Source organism: Podarcis cretensis (assembly GCF_951804945.1).
Source record: "Podarcis cretensis genome assembly, chromosome: 5".
NCBI classification, from domain to species: domain Eukaryota; kingdom Metazoa; phylum Chordata; class Lepidosauria; order Squamata; family Lacertidae; genus Podarcis; species Podarcis cretensis.
In genome coordinates, this window is record NC_137174.1 from 19,595,145 (window position 1) to 19,616,539 (window position 21,395).

The 21,395-nt window shown below is 41.9% G+C and overlaps 1 protein-coding gene across 10 annotated transcripts in view; it reads left to right on the forward strand.

The window, feature by feature from the left end:
- Positions 1 to 21,395, forward strand: part of ZMIZ1 (zinc finger MIZ-type containing 1) — a 383,046-nt gene that overhangs the window by 218,887 nt on the left and 142,764 nt on the right. For all 10 annotated transcript variants that reach the window (XM_079977006.1, XM_079977001.1, XM_079977009.1 and 7 more), the window contains one exon: positions 6,929 to 7,039. In XM_079977006.1, the coding sequence (XP_079833132.1) occupies positions 6,980 to 7,039 (60 nt within the window). In that variant the 5' untranslated portion in view covers positions 6,929 to 6,979. The remainder of the gene's footprint in view (positions 1 to 6,928; positions 7,040 to 21,395) is intronic.

A 21,395-nucleotide genomic window follows, 5' to 3' on the forward strand; every position in this document is an offset into this window, starting at 1 on the left:
CAGGGGTCAGCAAACTTTTTCATCAGGTAGCCGGTCCACTGTCCCTCAGACCTTGGGGGGGGCAGACTATATTTTGAAAATAATAATAATGAACAAATTCCTATGCCCCACAAATAACCCAGAGATGCATTTTAAATAAAAGGACACATTCTACTCATGTAAAAACATGCTGACTCCCGGACTGTCCGTGGGCTGGATTGAGAAGGCGATTGGGCCTTAGTTTGCCTACCCATGCATGATCCTTTCCCATGACTTTTTATATCCTAAACCACACACTACAAGAACTTAGCCTCCCACCCCTTAACATCCAGCAGCTCTTCCCATTTTTTCACCTGAGTCCAAGCAGGGTGGTCGTGTCCTCCAGTTCATTTTCTCTGAACTGCAGCTGTGGAAATCTGCCTCCATTACTTGGCTTTTCTCTGACAACTCACCTAGGAACCTCTTCTTAGTAGGCACTTGGTACAGTTGAAGCCCCTCCTGGTATTGGTTGGCCTGTGAAAGTCCAAAACACATTACCCTTTTGATCAAAGTACCTAAGAGGTACAGGCAGGTGTCCAATTATGACAAATATTTTTATTGTGTACAAGTGGCTAAACATATTTTTGACATTTTTTACCTAACAGCTTTTAAAAACCTTTTCCGTTAAGAAAAATCAAGTCAAACTGTAAATTTAACATGCAAAGCATGAATAATTTTTAATGCCCTCTGTGTTTTATGCTTGCATGGAAATAAGTTGCTTCCCTAGGTCCACATTTTACTCAATTGCATACTCTTTGTCTTCCATTGTTATTGCTTGTGCCTATGGAAAGCAGTTTTAATATTGCAGCAGATTTAACCCCCAGTTTCTAGGGCAGACAGGTATATTGATAGTGTTTGAATGCAATATTAAAAGATACTGTGATATCAATCATGGCTAAAATCAGTGACATTAAATAGTCGTAACCTGTCATCTTTCCCTGTCTTTTGCTTTTGGTCCAGATTTTAATATTTGCTGTTACCCCTGAATTATTCCACCTCCCTCCTTGTTGATATTTGTGCTGCATTGGCCCAGCAAATGTATATTAAACTGTACAAGTTGTCAGGATCTGCGTGGTATTTAGTCTTGACATTAGAACAGCATTTGATCAAACGGCACTTCCCGCCACATCTCCAAAGGCAGGCTTTTTTGAGCATAGCTGTCATGGAGTATGACTGCTACTCCTTAGCTCTCTATTTGCTAGCGCCAGAGGTGTGAAAGATGGCAGGGAATGGGGAGATAGTTAATCAATAACCACAAGGTCAGACAGACAGTGTCAGTTTTAGTGCTCCCTGTTAGGAAGCAGAGGCAGAGGATTTGTAGGGACTTGTAAAGGCTTAAAAGAAACACAAGGCAGTGCTATGTGAAAGGAGAATGGAAACTCGCTCGTCTTCAGTAGAGAAGGGAGACCTCTGCCGGCTTACTTGGGAAAGAAACTCTTTCCTGCCCAGGGGACATGGTAAGCAAAGGCGTAAACCCCTAAAGCCCTCTAAATGTCAACAAGCTTTTCATGCACTTTTTAATATGTCTCTCTTAACAAATGCTACATACCTGTATTATATTATTGGTATATACCTGTGTTATACTTACACACACACACACACACACACACACACACACACTTATTTGTATGTAATATGTTTTTTGGGGGGGTTGTGTGTGTCTTTCACTATGAAACCAAAATAATGCATGTATTTTCTTGCTAAATAAAGCTTTTGGAAGCCGATCAAAACAAATCATCTGTGATGTGTGAATCAGTGGGGATGATTCATGGTTTCTCAGAGTAGAATTTTATAAGCCCCTGATAGGTATTCATTTATACAATATTAAATTAACTTGGGAGCAAAATAGAATGCGCATAGGAAGAAACATATGACTTCCTTTCAAAATTTCCTTTCTTAATTAAGATTTTCATACTTGATATTTGTGCATTAAGCTCATGAGTAAGCATTTAATTTTTGACCTTAGGTGCACAAGCTGTTGGCAAGGTTGAAGTTTCAACAAAAAGAACAAGTTTCAAAATTGAAACGTAATATTTATTTACTGTTAAAAGCAATCTGCTCCAAGAAAGTACACTGTGGATTGTCGTGAGCTCTATATTGTGCTGATGAAGAGAAATGTTTAAGGAGGAATTCAACATAGCACTAGGCAGATCACCAGTGCCAGCTTTCTACCTTTCTGCCTTTTCCTCCCCTCGCATGCTGTTCCAAGGGTTATCCTGACCCCTTGAGCCAAATTGGAGGACACGGTAGGGGGCAGCCCTGTTGTATTAGCAGATGTTCTTGTGCAGGCTTCCACTGGTGGGGCTTGTTATTTAATGCCACCCCCTTAATGTTTTAATTAAAGACCTATTTGCCCAAACCCACCACTTAAATTCACATTTTTTCAAATCTGCACATTTAAAAAGCAAAGACAGGTTTAATATAGTGAAAATCCTTCTGTATCTTATGTACACATAAGATGCGAGTCCTGCAGGCCTTGGGGGAATGGCACTTCAAATGTATTAGTTGTTCTTAACCCCCTCATATACATGTCTGTAGTTAACTCCACCCCCTAACTTGAACCAGCTCTTATCTGATTATATAACTGATCAATTAGTTAAGGTAGTCCCCTCCCATCCTGTTTGTAGCCTAGCTCAGTGCTTAATCAAAGCTACTCAATAGATAGCAATCATCTGCCTTTGCGAACACCTCTCAGCATATAAAGAAATAGAGCAAATTATTCATTTTTGTCTGACGGATGAAACTTCACCATCTGTCTGTAGGCATAGATTTTTGTGCTGTTTATTGTTTCCTTTTGCTCACTACCAGGTAGCAAGAAGAGGGAGCAGATATTGCAAAGCTACATGCACTGGGGGTGGGGTGGGTGGGGAGAACAGCTCTCAGTTCTTTACCTTGTGACCCTTCCTGGGGCTACTTCAGATATAATGCTTGCCACTGATTTGTACACTTTTCTCACATACACCCTCTGGGTCTGATCATGATATTGCATTGCATTTGTACAGATATTAACAATATTTAAGATATAGCCCCTAATCCATCATTAAATCAGGGAGAACCTTTCCATTCTCCTCTCCTTTCTGCACATCTGCCTTTAAAAAATGAGTTTTCATTGTAGCCTTTACCAGCAAAGAACTAGGCTACATGTTAACATTTATCATCTAGAGGATGTTGTTGGGTATAATGTACATGGTATGGTACTTTGGTAGGGAATACACGGTAATAATTCTGCAGACTGCCATGGCACTTAGAACAAATTCTAGACCTGCATACAAAGGTGTCTGACTCAGCTTTTCAGAGCTCGCATTTCCACCTCATCCTGCCTACTTAACAGCATCTTTGCAGCTGCCACAGAACCACTGAAGAGTATTTTGTTGCAGAGTATTCTGGAAAGAAAGATGCAGACCTTGGCAAGTTGCTTAATTTCCCCCTTAACTCCTTCCTATCAGTCATTCACACATTAAGAAAATGGGATGGATGGGTCTTATTCCTACACACTTCAAATGCAGACATTTGGAAAGAATTGCACTGGGATGAGACATGCCCCCATCACCATCTCAGAAAGAAGTAATCCTCCATCACAAGTTTGAGAAAAATTTCCCTGGAGCCTTGTCCAAATAAGAGTCTAAGTATTCCCCTCTCCTAGTGCTAGAAGACCAGCTTGTTTATGCTTGTGCTAGGACAATTTACATAATGCACTTTTTAAATGCCTTAAAGTCTGGAGTGGGGAACCTGCGGCCCTCCCAGATGTTGCTAGACTCCAACTCCCATCAGCCCCGGCCAGCCTGGCAATGAATTATGGGAGCTGGAGTCCAGCAGCTTCTAGAGAGCCGCAGGCTCCCCAGCTCTGCTTTATTTTGCATTCATTATTATATTGTTTATTTAAATTGTTACCTGTCCCAAGTCCTTGGGGTTGGGTGGAAGAGAACCAACTTTAGTAATACAGTGGTACCTCTGGTTACAGACACTTCAGGTTACATATGCTTCAGGTTACAGACTCCACTAACCCAGAAATAGTACCTCGGGTTAAGAACTTTGCTTCAGGATGAGAACAGAAATCGTGCTCCAGCGGCGCAGCAGCAGCAGGATGCCCCATTAGCTAAAGTGGTGCTTCAGGTTAAGAATAGTTTCAGGTTAAGAACGGACCTCCAGAACAAATTAAGTTCTTAACCTGAGGTACCACTGTAATTATTTGTTATACCCATTGAGGTTTAGCTATTTATTTACACTGCTGTTGCAGTGGCTGCTCTTACTAACCATGGAATTGGGTTTCAAGTGTTGCCCTCTCCAAATTGCTTCCCACTATACCAGCAATATCAAACCACTCTGTAATTTTTGTTCCCAGTCTTTCTATTTGCCTATTACTACTAAGTGCAACCCATTTTCCTCACGTATGCTAGATCTCCCTGCTGCTTTGTGGGCCCCCTAATCTGCCAGCAGGAGTTGCTTGATAATATTGGCTGACAGCATGGAAGGGGGGTATATCTCACTGCTGGAGAAAACAAGGCTTTCACCAAGTGATTTCTATGTTTTGACCAGAGCTTTTAAATAATTTTAAGCTAATCACTGAATAATGTAGCAAGATGGTTAAACCAAATAGTCACAGAAAGAAGAGTTGGGTGGAAGTGGAGAGAGACAGAGACATTTCTCACAAAATCAGGGTTGAAGCCATTTTGCTCCCTAATGTCCCATTGCCTGATCAAGACCTCCTCTTTGACTCTCACTCCTGCAGTAGACTAGGAGGGAAAGAAAAGCTTTTTAAGGTGCGACAATCTGTATAGATAATGTTAGTTGGGCTGAGATCTGACAGTGACAGAATAGACCAGGGGTCAGCAACCTTTTTCAGCTGTGGGCCAGTCCACCACCCCTCAGACCATGTGGTGGGCCGGACTATATTTTTTTTTGGGGGGGGGGATGAACAAATTCCTATGCCCCACAAATAACCCAGAGATGCATTTTAAATAAAAGGGCACATTCTACTCATGTAAAAACACGCTGATTCCCAGATCGTCCGTAGGCCAGATTGAGAAGGCGATTGGGCCGCATCCGGCCCACGGGCCTTAGGTTGCCTACCCCTGGAATAGACTCACTGAGATTTGATTCCAACTGCATTTTGGATGGAGGGATTGGTTGGAAGTATGAGAGAATCACTGCTACAGTGTTTGGCAGAGCTTGAGGGACCTTTGATGCTGCTCCCCTTTCAGTTACACAATTTAAAAATTCCTACATGAACCAATTGATGCCATGTGCAAATGTGATATATATTTTAGGGGACGTTGTTGTTGTTTTTAACAGCATGGGCTCTATTTTTATTTATATATCTCCTATCCCCTATGAACAAATTGTAGTATTTAAAATGGATCATTGCTGAAATAGTGTTGTGTCTGGGTTAATTTATCGTGTAAGTAAATACTTCTGCTTTGCACTCAGATATTAAATTTTTGAGGTGTTTTGAGGGTTCTGCAAATGAACAGGAGCACGTGTAGGCCATAGACTAATAGAATTGAGTTGGAAGGGATCCTGAGGGTTATTCAGTTCACCCCCTTCAATGCAGGAATCTCAACTAAAGCATGAAAGATGGCCATCCAGCCTCTGCTTAAAAACCTCCAGTGACGGAGAGTCCACAACCTCCTGAAGAAGTCTGCTTCACTGTCGAAAAGTTCTTACTGTCAAAGTTCTTCCTAGTATTTAGTGGGAATCTCCTTTCTTGTAACTTTAAGCCATTGGTTTGTGTCCTACCTTCAGCAGTAGGAGAAAACTGCTCCATCTTTCATGTGATAGCTCTTTAAATATTTGAAGATGCAGAATAAAGAGAAAATCCATTGGCTCAATCTACTTCTAATAGCAAACAGTCCTTCAATATTCTTTAAGCCAAGTTGTGCTTTACAATGAATGCCTGAAATTTGGGGGACTTCATCGACAGTTTTTGAGAATGTCTGAAAGTATACACTGGTAACATTGGCAATCAAAACGTACACAAATAGGAGAAATTGCTATTTTTAGCACTGCTGAAATTCATCCGGGATTGTCCATATTCACCACATTTGGGACTATTTATCTATAGGTCTGTTGCGAGAGACTGTGTTTACCTGTAGGCCGCAACAAGTATTCCACCCAGGTATATTTGTGCTAGCTCTAATATGTCATTTGGTTCCTAGCCATTTAACACATCTCTTTCCTAGTGTGTTATGCTGAAACTTTGCTTCGGCAACCTTTGGTATAGGAACCTTGCATTTTGTGGAGGGTGGAGAAGGGTCATAGCTAAGTGGTGGAGCATCTGTTTTGCATACAGAAAACCTCTCAAGTTCAAGCTGAGAGAAACCCCTGGGAGCTGCTGCCAGTCAGTGTAGTGGCAATACTGATGGGCCAATGGCAGATTCCTCTGTGTGTCTGTGGGGGGGGGGTAGTTTGCACACAGCGTCAACGTAAATTTACAACTGAAGTTTGTTGTATGTTGTGATGTTCGTATCCATCCCAGGTGCCTGCAGAAAGCATTTTGTGGTGACATTTATGTCAGACTCCCTAATTCCCTCTCCCCTCCCTGCTGCTAAACCAACAGCTGGATTTGAAGCAGGAAGAGGAGGAGGAGGGAAAGAGGAGTCGTCTTTGGGACAGAGTTGATGGCACTGACATGATGGGAATATTGGTGGAAGGGATCTAGTATAGAATGTCTCTAGGTTTGTAGCTAGCCATCCCTGAATTATGTGACTTTGGGATGTCATTGTTACTTATTGGAATGAAAAGGCGTTGCTTTCAAGAGGGCATCCATCCTCCCTTTAAATAGAAAAAACTACCACAAAGGGTAAACATCTGCTGTGTAGTATCCAGCATCTTGTTCGTTTTAGTGTTGGCAGGACTGTATTTTACTTTTTGTCGTCTTAATGATCTTTCTTGTTCTTTTTATATCTTGCAGCTTGAGGGATTTTAATGGCTTTCAGGTAGAATCCAAGTGGAGACAATCAAAATGAATTCTATGGACAGGCACATACAGCAGACCAACGATCGGCTGCAGTGCATAAAACAGGTAAGCCAAAGACATGTCATTATACATACCCGACGGTTGAAAGCACCCATAACATTGCATGTCAGCCTGTGCTCTTCATGGCGTTTGTGTTGTAACAGACCTTATTTAACTACTGCACTGCTTCTTGATCTTGAAACTCCATTAAAGCTGAACACAACCTCATCCCTTGTGAACATTTTCTAATCATTTAAGTTATTTCTCAAGTGGGGGATGGAAATGTTAATATATATTGTCTTGCCATTTGCTGACACAGACACCGGGCCTCTTTATATTTTATTACAGGCTTTTTTATATATAAATAGTATTCATTTCACATTCTGCTATTCCTCCAAGGGCCTTGGGGCATGGTGGGTGTCTCCACCACTCACAACAGCTCTGTAAACTAAGAAATGGTGACTGGTGTGAGGTCACTTTAAGTGAGCTGAGTGGTGATTTGAACTCTGGCTTCAGTGGTGTCAGATGCTGTATCTGTCTACCACACCATGCCAGTGTTGGACTATTGTAAGCATAAAAAATGTTTCCAAATGAGCAATGGACATGCACCAGTGCATATGTGTACTGCAACTAGTCATGGTGCCCCAACAAATGTGCACCACATGTTCCTGAGTGTGATCAAAACCAAAAGGGGTTATGAGCAGCTGTGAAAGGATACCTTCAGACTGGGGAATGGGAATCAAAATGGTAAATATGGTTCAATTTAAATGTGTTTAAAGTGAGGCGCACTGGAACAAAAATTTCTAATATCGTATATGTACTGGTGAGGTGTAAATTGGTGGCATAACTAACCAGGAAAGAGATCTTAAGATTGGAGGTGGATAGCTCACTGAAAATAACTGAGTTCCATGTGGATTGTTAGAAAAGGGAAAGGAAATATAATGGAAAACTAACTTATCAGAATGCCTTTATCTATGTTGCAGCCACATTTGAAATATCTTACAGTTTTGATTTACCCATTTCAAAAAGACAATATTGATCTGGAAAAGGGGGGATTCAGTGACCAAATTGTTAGGATGCACTCCCTAAGGGAAAATGTTTAGAGGGAGTTTAATTTAGAAAGAAGGTGCCTGGAGGCATGATAGAGGTTCATAAATCTATGCTTGGTGTAGAAAAATGGAACACACAGAGGTTTTTCTCCGTGTGTCCTAATCCTAGGATATGGGGTCATTCTGTGAAATTGAGCCTTGCGTTCTCATGTTCCTCTCTTTCGTCTTGAAAGTTTGGATTCACTGTCCTGTATGTGCAAATCTACGTCATTGTCCTCTGTGCGCAAGTATACTTCTCCCCTTTACTTAAACATGTTTAAAAGTATTTTCCTAAAAAGATGTGTGAAATTTTGCCATGAAATATGCTTAGTTCTAGGGGTAGAAGCTAAGAAGAGAGGCAAATTTTGCTTTTGCTTCCAGTTGCTACACATTTTGTAGACTTGTTGGCAGCAGTTACTGCTCCAAGGAGGCAGACAGCCCTCCATGCCCCCCTCACCCCCACCCTGCAAGAACGGTATAAATGATGTTCTGTGTTCTGCTTGAAGTGAGTCAGGTTACAGCAGAGGGTCAAGGCAGGTTTCTTTCTTTTTAGCTCAGACTAGGTTCTGGCACACAGACAGCACATTTGCTGTAATGTTTTTAGACTCCCTTTAGAACTGTGTAACTTCTCTCCCTTTCAATTCAAGAAAGAACCCCAATTACTCAGACAGAATGTAAGGGTAGGTTCAGAACAGAAAACACAACAATTAGAAATATGACATTATTTGCCCCTATAAAAATCTTATAGAAAACCTGAGGCAGTTACCTTGCATTGTCTGCCTGTAGGGACACATGGGACTGCCCTATGAAAACAAGGTTGTCCTGTACTCAATCTGTGGCATTTTTGCTCTTGCTGTATGTACTAGGCACCTTGCTACCTGAGAGAAAGTACTACTTGAGTTTCTTTTTTATGCTAAGCTTTCTAGGGTGTTTTGAGGCTGCTTCTCCCCATATTTCTAGACATTGTAGGGTGTTTTGAGGTTCCAAGAATGGTATGTAAACCAAAAAACCTCTGGCTTAAATTTCATGTCAGCCATACTAGGCAACTGTATGCTCTCGCAGCCTCCACCCCTTCATCTCTGATTCAAGAATAGTAATTCTGATGATAATAAAAATTTACAGGAAGGTATAAGGATTACTGAGTGCAGCATGTTCAACACTTAGGAAAAGTGTGTGTGTGTACGTGCATGTGTGTGTATCACGTTGACATTTGAAATAGGATGATATGTTGTTATTAAAATTATACACACACTTTATAACAACAACATATTACCCTATTTCAAATGTCAGTGTGATGCATGATTACAGTTGGCTGCCTCCCTGCTGAATATTGAAGCTGCATGACATGGTCATGCAGCTTCAGCTGAAAGAAATAACTAGAAGTTCTCGGTTACCAGGAGTCTTTTTCTGAGTGAGAGCCTAGACTCTTGTTTCATGTTATATTAGGAGGTGTTAGGCAACATCTCAGCAATCCATACTGTGTCACTCAGTTGATCCATCTTAGTGAATGTGTTCACACGTAACCTTAAACCGTAGTTTAGAGTTACATGTGCAAGCAGAAAGGAGCCCAGGCAAAGTGCTGGGCTCATGTCCTCCTGCCCCACCTCCTTCCACAAATCCGGGAGAAGGAATAAACTATGATTCACTTTTGCTTTCAGTGAATCATGGCTTGTTGTTACAAGAAAATTAGGAATTGTGATTTAACATAAATTCTGCTTAAGTACAAAACAAGCTACATAAAAACCAGGGGTTATAATCATGGGCCTGTTGTACTACAGAGAGGGAGTTATGCACTCGCTGTTGGGAGCACATTTGGAGGTGGCACAACAATACAGTTCTATGACTAATGTTGGAAACAGCCAGGAGGCTGTACTCTGAAAGTTTGGTTCACACAGATCTGGGAGGTTGCTTTGCCTGAAGGATTGATACATCAAGTTCGATGGGCAAGGCCTCAGGGGAAAGAAGATATATTTCTGGAGAGTTGGTTTCCATTTTTCACATATATAAATGGGCAGTAAGGAGAGGCTCAGAGGTCTTTTTGGAGGCATATATTATACCAACTTAGAAAGAAAGGAGCTTGATTTCTGACTTAAGATCTTTGTAACTGACAATGCAAAAAGACAAAACAAAGCAGAATTTGTTTTAAACCAGGATCCCTGGTTTGCATGTCACCACAAACCAAGAATCTTTGAAAATGAAACTGATCTTTGTTCATATGGGAAAGGGCGAGTGGGAGCACTCAAAACTAAAGATTCGTTCAGTTTCACTTACATTATGAAACTCTGCTAGTTCTAGCAAGTAGTTTGACCTTTCACTCTTTTAAATTTACCAAGCATATATCAAGTCTTGAACAATATACAACATGTGCAGTTTCACACTCCCATCCCATCCTGTACTTGGCTGCAGTCTACAGGATTGTCTTAAAATATCACAAATCACAGTATTCATCAAGAAAAAAAATAGGGACTCAGTCCATTCAAACAGACACATTTATGTCCTGTTGATTTCAGTGGGAAATTTAGATCAAGGGGATTTTAAAATGTGCTTCACTTTGACCAGACCATATGCATAATTTATCTCTTTTGTTGCAAAGTTACATTTAAAAATGTGTTTGGGAAAATGTGAAATATTTAGAAACAATGAAAGCAACAAGGATCTAGATTTCATTATGTCCTGCTTTCATGAATTTGTAGTCTGTATATCAATATTTTTCCATGACTGTTGAGCATTTCCATTTCTGTCCCCGCCCCCTACATCCGACTGTAAAAATGTTTGAGTTAGACTGTTGTTACATGTTCACTATGTAAAACTACGAGTAATATAAAACATGAATTGTACATAATTAAATTAAGGGCTGTTGCTGCAGCCCTCTGGCATATGTGTTGCCACAGATGCTGCCTATGTTATGGAACATGGCACTTATCCCTGCCCTTAATGACAGACTGTTTCACGTGTATTGTTTCAGTCTGAAGTGTACAGTCAGCTTTAGACGCAGTCAAATCTGATTCCGTTTCACTGGTGCTTTTAGGCATGGAGTGGTGTCACTAATCTCAGTGTCAATATCCACCCACGCTTTAAAGCAAAGGCATCAATGCTGAGGCAGTCAGATGTCTTATACGTTGTTTCGGTTGCTTCTAAAATATCCTAGCGTCTGTCTAGCTTTGTGCGACCTCTTTAACAAATTCTTTGTCTCCTTTCCCCGTCTGGCTGACTGTTGGAATGTGCTTCTCCAACAGTAAGAGTATGTTCAGGGGAAAGCTGTGCTGATAACAGCCAGCCATTCTTGGCTTCTCAGGCAAATCGCAGGCATCCGACTGACATTCCAACCATGGTTGAATCTCCCATCCTGGTAGGCTGCCCTCTTTGGCTCCGGCAGTTGATGAGCAGTGTGAAGATAATGACTTCAAGTCAGGAAGAAAACTTCTTTAGTATTCACATTTGCTAGATAGAGTTGGGTGGTCTTCTGAACAATATGTTGAGTCTCAGCCTATGCACCCACCCATATATGAGCTGTTTATTTAAGGTGATATTTCTGCCTTCTGGATTAAGTGTATAGATTACTTTTTTAAAAACCATATATCAGGTAATAAAAAACCATCTTGCTCAGAGGCAAGAGAGAAGACAGACCAGGGAGTTAGAACAAACAATGACTGAGGATTTAGCTGCCCTTGGAAATGACAGTTTAGTGCCATATTTTATGTTTTGTCTTGTTTCTGGCTAATTTGAATCTGCTTCTAAGCTCAGTACTATGAGGTTTAGCATCAGTAAGCTATGACTTCTGAGGCAGGCTGATGGCCATTGGCTCACCCTATGTCCTGAACCCCTGTCCTACCTGGCAGCAAGTCAGTGTGCCACGTCCAAAGTTCAGTCCACACAAGTGAAGTCCAAAGGTCAGGAAACGAGGTTCAGGGTCAATCCAAGTAGTCAAAGCCAAGGTCCAGCAGTCAGGATACAGTCCAGAGTCAAACCGGAGCACAGTTCCATAGTGATCCAGGAGCATCAAGGCCAAAAGCCCTCAACATGGGCAGTTGAGTAGGCACAGCATCTCAGCTCTGCTGCCCTTTTATACTTTGCACACTGATTGCAGCACCTGGGCTTGATGAGGCATGTGACCCTCACCTGTTCTAAGCCTACTCCAACTGAGGAATCACACACCTGCTCCCAGAGCTAGTGAGCCCTACCTGGCCAGCTAGTGAGCTTGGCTGTGGGCCCTTGCCTGCCTCGGCTCCTGGAGTATCCCTCCTGCTGTTCCCTGTGCCTCAGAGCCCACTGTGTTTGTGGAGACAGGAGCCCCTCTGGCTCTGATGATGAGTCCTGCTGCTCTGGTTCCTGTGCACCCCGTGAGTACTTCCCGCACCAACCTCTCCTTCTCCATTCTCAGCTTGCCCCGGTTTGTCCCAGTCCCGGCTATACCTCTTGCCAGGCTCCTCTTCTGCCTCCCAGTTGTCTTGCCGGTTCATGACACCCTAGTATTCTGTGACCTGGAAGCCTGAAAATTTCTTTATTAAGAAGCTTCTTTCTTAACTCTAGGCCTTTGCAATTCATAATCATCTAAGCCAGGCAAGGCCAAACTTGGCCCTTTAGCTGTCTTGGGACTACAACTCCCATCACCCCTAACTTAACAGGACCAGTGGTCAGGGATGATGGGAATTGTAGTCCCAAAACAGCTGGAGGGCCAAGTTTAGCCATGCCTGATCTAAGCCAAACTCAGCTCTCCATTGCATATGGCAGCTCATATCTCTCTCCCCGCCGTACCCGCTTTTCCTTTTTCCTGCCTGTCTTGAATTGCAAAAATGTGACCGGGCAAAGGGTTCGCAAGCACTTGGATGCCCAGAATACATTGCTAGTCTAAAGTCATGCAAACCTGTCCTGAACAGTCCTCAAAAAAAAGTATTTAATATGCTTCGATGCCCTCTGACATGTTCAAAGTTTGCTAGTTTAAAGTGAGCAGCTTCACCCAAGGGAGACAAGAAAGAAGCCTTTTAGTGATTAAGAATGGTTCATAAGCCTGTTTGTTGGTGTATCTCATTTATTATATCTCTGCAACTTTTAAGTTGTTAAGTTACTTCCTTTTCTTTTTAGTTATCAGAATGTGCAAAAAGCATTTTTAGCATTGCATTCTAGAGAAAAAAGAATCTATTATTAAAAGTCAGAAGAGTTTTTATTAACTGTGGTACAGAATTCAAGCTGTTTCTATCAGGCCCTTTTCAAGTTGGTGGGTGGAACACCCATGTTGTTTTTGAACAATGCATGGTGGTCTTTATAGGAAAAACTTAGTCTGTGTGACATAATAGAGCATTTCCTCTTGAGCAGGTTGGAGCTTAGCTGCCAGAAACCTTGCCTCATGCTTGCCGCTCTGGGATATTGGTTTCTAACTGACAGAGAAGCTGATATGGCATGGCCCCCTCCCCCCACTGAAATACACAGAAACCCAAAGAATTAACTAGCGCTATTTCGCAGGGGCAGGCAGGGGGTTGGGTACTTCCTGTTTGGATAAACTACTTACAGAAAAAACCATAAAGGAGAGGTTCTGCTGCTAGTCAACAATATTTTTCCCTCCTCTCTGACTTGATGGTTGATTACATTGCTGGCTGTGGCCTTTTGCTCCTTTTCCTGGAAATTTGAGTTTGGTTTCCCCTCTGAACGGACCATCTCTGTTTTTATTTGCAAGCTGTCAGTAAGAAAAGGTATGGCTCCCAAGAAGAGAGATGGTAGGGCTTATCAGCATCATGAACCACATGGAACTTTGAAAGTTCCTTCGAGTCCAAAGTTGTTCCCCCAACTGCGAGAGCAGGTGGAAAATGCACCCAGGACCAGGCCTCTGTTGGCAACTGACTATCTATCCATGGGCTCCCCAGCGCAAGCAGGCAACGAGGAGCAGGAGAGTCTGCACGCAATCTACGTTTTGGAGGAGAGCCTTGGGCAGGTAGGCTTTGCTGCGTGGTTTTTTTTTTCTTTAAAAAATCTAGACTGAAGAGGAGAGGAGGATGTGGAGCTATGTTAGAAAGAGTCTGTATTCAGTAATTATCCAGGTTTCCTATGAGGAAGAATGGAATTGGTGGGTAGCTTCACCGGTGATGTGGAGATATTGTTAGAGATTTAAAAGATTTACCTGGGTGTGTTAATTCAGGTTTGGAGGAGAGGTAGAGTAAAGTGGCAAAGACACCAGTGGTACTGGTTGGAGAGAAGATTCACTACAAGAACTGTCCTTTTCCAGCTGGTCTTTGGTGTTTAATTTCATCTATTCCTTTATTTGATTTTGTATGTGCATTGGCACTGACAATAAAACATTTTGGTTGTTTTATGGCTCTGCCTTTTAACTTAGCATTTGTCAGGAAAGCTTTCAAAGACACACATGATAGGAAGCTAGATGAGAATTTTGCTGTCTTAGTCAAGAACAGAACAATCACATGAAACTTCAGCCCAGTGCCATCTAGTGACTAAGCCAAATAATGACTCTATCCATACTTCATCTTGTCTTGGTTGCTGTTACATTTTTTGATGTTTTATCTCCGGTTAAGTTGTATTGAATGCATAATGCAGCAAGGTGGTGTACAGTTAAGTCAATAGAACTAAATAAATTTCAAATGCCTCCTGTTGTACTCTGTGTTTGCTGGAATACTGTTTATGCTTAACAATAACAAAATATATTCATTTGAAAAATAGTCACAGGCAATTTGAAGTGCTTTCTGCAGGAGGGGTAAAAATGCCTTGTGTTCTAAGTGGTACCCTTTATCTAACAAGCACAGAGGGTTGACCCCAGAGGCAAGGAGGGAATCGAGTATATGTCATCCATAGCTACCCTAATTGAATTCTTATTACATTCTAGATCTTCCTTTCAATTTCTGCACTTGTTGAATTCTCTAGGTTTCTTTTTCTTTTTTAATGCAAATAAATTATCTTGAAGTAGCTGCACACAGAACAGGAGCGGATAGCCTTTATCCAGCCCATCAAGAACCCACCAAATTTTGACAGTGGTGGCAAAAAGAAATATAAAGTAGCCGTAGTGCTGGGTTAGCCCTGATGCAATGCAAACCATCCCTCCCTAGTTCTCTGATTGATCATTTGATGAACTCAGAGGGGTAATGATCCCCCCTCCTCAATGACTCTGTGTAGATCAACTGAGGAGGGGGCTGTGTACACACTAAAGTGTAGGGTGGTCACATTCACAGCACGCAAGATGTCCTGGTTTGATAACTCCCCTGGTTCCCCTCAAAAAAGAGTTCATGGTTCAAGCCAAAGTGACCATAAATGAGCCCGTTTTCCACTGCCCCAAAGAAGGACCATTCAGACCAATTTTTCTCAGCTTTGTGTGTGCTTAGATTGAATCACATTGAAACCTAACATGTTAACAATCTGTTTGTGTGGGAGAGACCTTATTTAGTTGTGTCTTTGTTCAGATTATATCATACCCTATCCCAGGGACCCAGCTCTGCTAAAACTGTAGTCCAATGTAGAAGGACACACAAATCTAGACCAGTGGTCTGTAAGTATTGTTCTCAAATTGCTGGGGAGGGCGAAATGAGAGAGAAGTGGGATTTGAACCAAGGATTATTGTGAGCCACAGCTGCTGTTCTTAGCCATGATGCAGCATTGTCTTTTTTTAACACGTGGAGTTGGGGGGGGGGTTCTATTATCAGCTTCTTTTCTGAACCATAAAGAATCCACTTGCCTAAAGAAGATATTTGTCAACCATGGGCAGTTCAGGTTGGTATGTGGTACTGAAGAAAAACGTTGATGAGTAGTGACAAGTGACTCTCAGCCTCATTCATATATTTCCAAATATCTGTTGTTAGAATCATGGTGGCAGTTTGTCATATAATTCTTCCTTGCTTCACTGTAATAATGTCGTAATGCAGTAGTGACCATTTTGTCTGCTCAGGATTGGTTTCCCCTCCTCCTGTAATAGAATTTAATTTAATTGTAATCACTCTCTAATTTTTGCTATTCTTACTGTGTCCTCAGACTTGTACATATTCTGTGACTGATCAAACCTCCTTGCAATGCATCTTTTTTCTGTAAGGAGCTGTGCATTCTGCTGCTGAAGAGGAACTGTCACAGGTCTCCAGAATCTAAATTTGCTTCAACTTCATAACTAGACTATTGCAGCGGAGCTGCTTGACTTCTTAAACACTTTTGGGATCTCACATAGTACCTAATTAATTTGCTTTTGCTCAGCTCAGTATCATCTGTGGGAGAGGCTTTCAGACTTTTAACTTCACTGAATATCCCCCCCTTTGGTTGCATTTGCACATCATGGTAAGCCAAACGGACTTGGCACAAATGTGCTGGCTCCTGAGGCGGAAATTGCATCCACTTAGCTCCTCCCAGGACTTTTTAGCATAGCACTGCATCCAGCATAAGGTTTGGCCTAGCATGTTGTCTCTCCTCTTTAGCCATGATCTGTATCCAAGGTTTGTGCTACAGATTGAGGTTAAGGAGGAGAAACTTTAACCACGTGTTCTGGGTTCAGATGGCATGCTAAGCCAAAACATCTTGGCTTAGCTGCTGTCCCACAGTGAGAGAAAAAGCCTGCAAAGGAGCAAAGTGAGTGTGAGCTTCTCACTGTGTCACTGCACATTTACACTCTGGTGGTAAGCTGTGTGAACCTGGCCAGCAGTCTTCTCTGCCAACCCCGACCTCACACATTGCAGATGCTCCTGTGTAGAGCCAACTTCTAGGTGCACTGTTCATTATGGTATCTGCTGGGCTTCACAGTTGCACTGCATAAACTGAGAGTGCAGCCTAGAACAAATCTACAACTGCACATCCCAGGATAGTGTCAATATTTCCATGTTTAATGGAAGGCTCCAGTCATGCAGAGCTTCTACCATCTCCTGAGCAAAAGCAGAAAGACTGAGCCCAAGGTATCCATTTATTCAATGCCTGGGCAGCCTGATTTGAGTATATAGGCTGCAGCCCTTATGGGCTATTTTTCTTAGGCGTAAGCCCCATTAAATTGAGTGTGCTTCCCTTTTATAGGATTGAGCTAAATGTATCAAATACTGGGTATCATGCCCTTTTCAAAACCCATACCCATTCTTCTGCCAACCTCCATTTGATCACAGATAAACTTCTATTTATCAGGGGGTTGGACTCGATGGCCCTTGTGGTCTCTTCCAACTCTATGATTCTATGATTCTATTTGATCACGCATACTCTCACACTTATAGAGGAAATATTCAGGGTCTGCATGGGTTTAACTTGAAATAAACTAGCAAGATACAATGTTTTCAGAAGGCTTGCTTCAGATATTGCATTGTAGGCCATGCTTGATCTTTTGCTTGCAACAAGCTTCGTAGAGGATTGTGTCATTAATGTGTGTAATATGTTTTGTGGTGGTATCTCAATAGTTAAGGCAGATAGATTGCATTACAGGGTGTCTTACATCTTTCCTACCTTCCTTTAAAAGGGGTCTAGGGGTCAAACTGTTGTTCAAACATAATACAAAGAATTGTGCCCTGAACATCCATATCAAAAATGCTTTCCAGTATCTCAGCCTGCTGTCCCATTTTAGTTCCGTAGTAGCCAGGGAAATTAATGTCAGGGAGTGAGGAAGGGAAAGACTTTGTGAATGAACTGTTTCCTGTGCATACAATGGAAGGGGGTTGAGATCACAGTACTCTGATTGCTAATGCAGCTTCTTAATGTCTGGGGCTTTGGACTAATAAAAAGCTACATTAAGAATTAAAGTGAGTGATTTGCAAGCCCTTTATGGATTTCTTTTGGTCCAGAGAAAACCATTATATTCACATCTAACATTTTATTTGACTCTCTCTCAGACCCACACTTTGTCTCTCTCTCACACACACCAAATTCATGATCAGATGCTCACTATCAATGGTGGCTTGAATGGCAGCTGCTTTGACATTATTTTCAGCCAAATCCTAGATGAGCATTATTTGGAAGTAAACACCATTGCTTACTCTCAAGGAAGTTTGCATGGGATTGCAGCTCAGAGGGACAATTCATATCCATATTATGATGACACTTATCAACCCCCACACCCAAGAAAATCCTTTGGAAAGATGCTACGTTGTGATGTAAAGCAATAGAGAATGGGAATCATCAGACACTCAGAAGAGTTTTGTTAGTGTTGCTGCCAGACAGTGGCAAAAATACAGTTTAAAAGAAAGAAAAGAAACTACTTCCCTCCATTTGGGGGGGGGGTGACTTTTAGACACCGAGACTTGATGTCAGGATTTTTTGAAAGGTTGACGCTGATTGGTAGCAATTACTTTTTTCTTTCTGAGTGGTTTGTATGGGTGAATTTGAGGTGTTATTCAAGTAGTTTTGGGAAGAGCTTGGCACCCACTGCTTTCCTAATGGTTGACTGTGTATGTAATTTTATTACTCGACCGGTTCCTTCATACATTACAATTATTACTCATTTCATTTTATTTTATTTATACCCCATCCATTTGGCTGGGTTGCCCCAACCACTCGGGGCGGCTTCCAACACATATAAAACATAACAAAACATCAATTGTGTAGTTCTTTATCTCCTTGACATCTGATGGGAGGGCATTCCATGGCAATGTTGGGGCTGCTTCCCTGTGGCATCTTCTTATGAACACCACAGTAATATTGCAAGCATGTGTGTGGCTCCGGCCTCACAGGTCCTTTCTACCAGATCATCAGCCCACGTGATTGGCCCCACCCATGTGTTTTGGGATTCCTAAGTAGTACCGTGGCAGCAGAGGAAAAAACCCTCAGAAAGCAGCTTCCATGCCACTGCAGCAATGTATGAAGGGGCCCCAGGCGACCCTTGATTGACGTAAATGCAAACGTACTCATTCAGCACCCACATCATTAGTTGTGTTGCTGTTTAGCAGTTCAATTAAAGCAAGAAGCAGAGCAGATGTAACTGGGCAAAACAAACAGGCAGCTTGAGTCAGCCTTCATAATTTGGCACGGCATCCCATAAATAAATGCAGTAACTTGTTTAGCATAGTTAAGTAGTTTGCTACTCAAACAGGCCATATTTGCATGACATTCCTTTTGAGGAGCAGTTAAGATGTGGCAAATTAGCTCCATGTCTTCAGAGTCTGACATGTTTCAAAGAAAAGAAAAATACCCTGCCCCCAAATATGCATTATCCTATATTAAGATTCTGCACTTATTTCCTTCAGCAGCAAATCAAGCTAAGCAGAGAGCTTGCAGTGTGATTATTTTGTTCCATATTGTTGCTGTCATTCTTTTGTGCCTTGATAAGATAGCTTGAGCCCTGAGTGCTCTTCATTTGAACTATTACTGCTCTTGTGCAGAATCTAAAACATATTGGCATGTGATACCATCTGTTTTGTCTTCTCTGCTTAAAGAAGTGTCTCTTGTCACACATCTCAAACTTCATTCTGCACTATAGGTAGGTTCTCTACCTACCTCTGTGATGCCCTTCAGATTTCAATCTGCAAAAGTTCTATTTTTATTGGCTTCTTAAAACTCAGTGCATACATACATTTGAATTCAGTGTTTTAGGGCCTTGGTCTGTTGAAAGTGTTGTGCCATTGTGTTCATTCTTCTCTTCCCCCTCCCTTCCCAGTCTGGATGTTAGCCTGGTTGGTTACAGCATGGTGCTGATAACACCAAGGTTGCAGGTTCAATTCCCACATTGGGCAGCTACATTTTCCTGGGGTTGGACTAGATGATCCTCCAGGTCCCTTCCAGCTCTACAATTCTATGATTCTAAGACATTTCAACACACTCCTGCAGCGTGCCCCCACTCTCTGTGCCCCGTTTGCCATCAGATCTGCTCTGCCTTGGAATGTAAGCTCATATGAGGCCGCTGTAATTTCCTTGCTTTCTTTGGCTCTAGTCTCTCAGCAGCTCCTGTTGGGCTCCTGCTTCAAGCTTCTTGTCTGTGCCTTGCTGAGTCATTTATTTTCCTTTGTCTTGTTGCTCAGCCCCATGTCTCCCTGAATACTGTCTGGTCTGTTTGCCTGCTCCCTGGCTCTTTGCCTTTCTCCTGATCCAGCCAAGTCGTCTGCATCCTGGCTTCCTACCCCCAGCCCCAACTATGCACAACAGCTAAAGACGCTGTCTGTTGAAGCTTGCGCTGCCAAGAAGTCCACCTTGGGGTAGGGATATTAATGAAGGTTTTCCAACTACAGTGCAGTAAGAGAGAAGTCGCCCCCTTGACTGATTATTTTTTTTAAGTACTATACAAATAAATGGCATTGGGGTGGTTAAAGGAGCTATAGCGCTGCTAGTCTTGTGGGGTGTCACAGGCAAAAGCCTCAGTTTCAGCGAAGTACGGTTTGCAGAAAAAAATGAATCAGAAAGTTTTCCAGAAAGTATTCTGCTACCCTAAATTGATGGAGATTTGATTTAGCATGTTTATTCGATTTACATTTAGTAAGCGCAACTAAAAACACCTGAAAGGATTTCCCAGAAGGATTTGAACAGAAATACTTGATTAGGAAAAAAAGAATCAATAAAGTATAGTTAGTGTGGTTTAAATGTTCAGTTTTCCACTTGGAAAATCATGTAAAGCGTTTTAAGGCATGACAACTGTTACGTTTAGATTTATGAAAAAAAGACATTAAGAAACTGAGAGTTGTTAACATACTATTTTAGCAAGCCTCAAGAGCTGTGCACATAAATTTGTGTGCTTCCTTGGGGTAGTCACCTGAAAAAAAGTTAATTAGAACTTTGGCTAACATTGACCTTGTTTGCACATAATGATAAACCACAGTTAATGGCACAAGGATCACTTGTGCTTTGTTCCTATGCTGCTGCAAACAGGAATACCAAGCCATTAAGCCTTGGCTTGTTGTTATGTTCAGACCCAGGATCGTGGTTTATGTCTCCTGAACAAACCATGCTCACTACTCAACATGAAGCCATGATTTGTTGTTGACTTTATGATGATAATGATTTGTTAGGGAGAAACTATGATCACAGTTCAGATATAACAACAAAACATGGCTTATGGCTGCTCCCAGTTGCACCTGGGAAGGAGCAAAGTAAGAGTAATCAGGCATAATCCCAGTAAATCATTTAGCCATGGCTTGTTAAATATGAACAGGCCCATTGTAGTCATTCCACTTGTTCAAATTTGCGTTCATTCACAATTCACATGGAAAAATATGGGGGGGGGGGTGAATTCCATGGACAATTTCCCAGCTTCCCCCAGGATTGCTGCAGAATTACTCCTATCGCATCTAGCACTTTCACATATATTGAACTGTGCACAAAGAAATGCAAAGTGCAATTTCAGCAATTCAGTATAGGGGTTTGAATGCCCAGAACCATAATACTCACTCCTAACACAAAACTCCTAAACAGTAGAAGCTCTTGCTAGGGTAATGTTGTCTGGGAAATGCTCAGCAGAC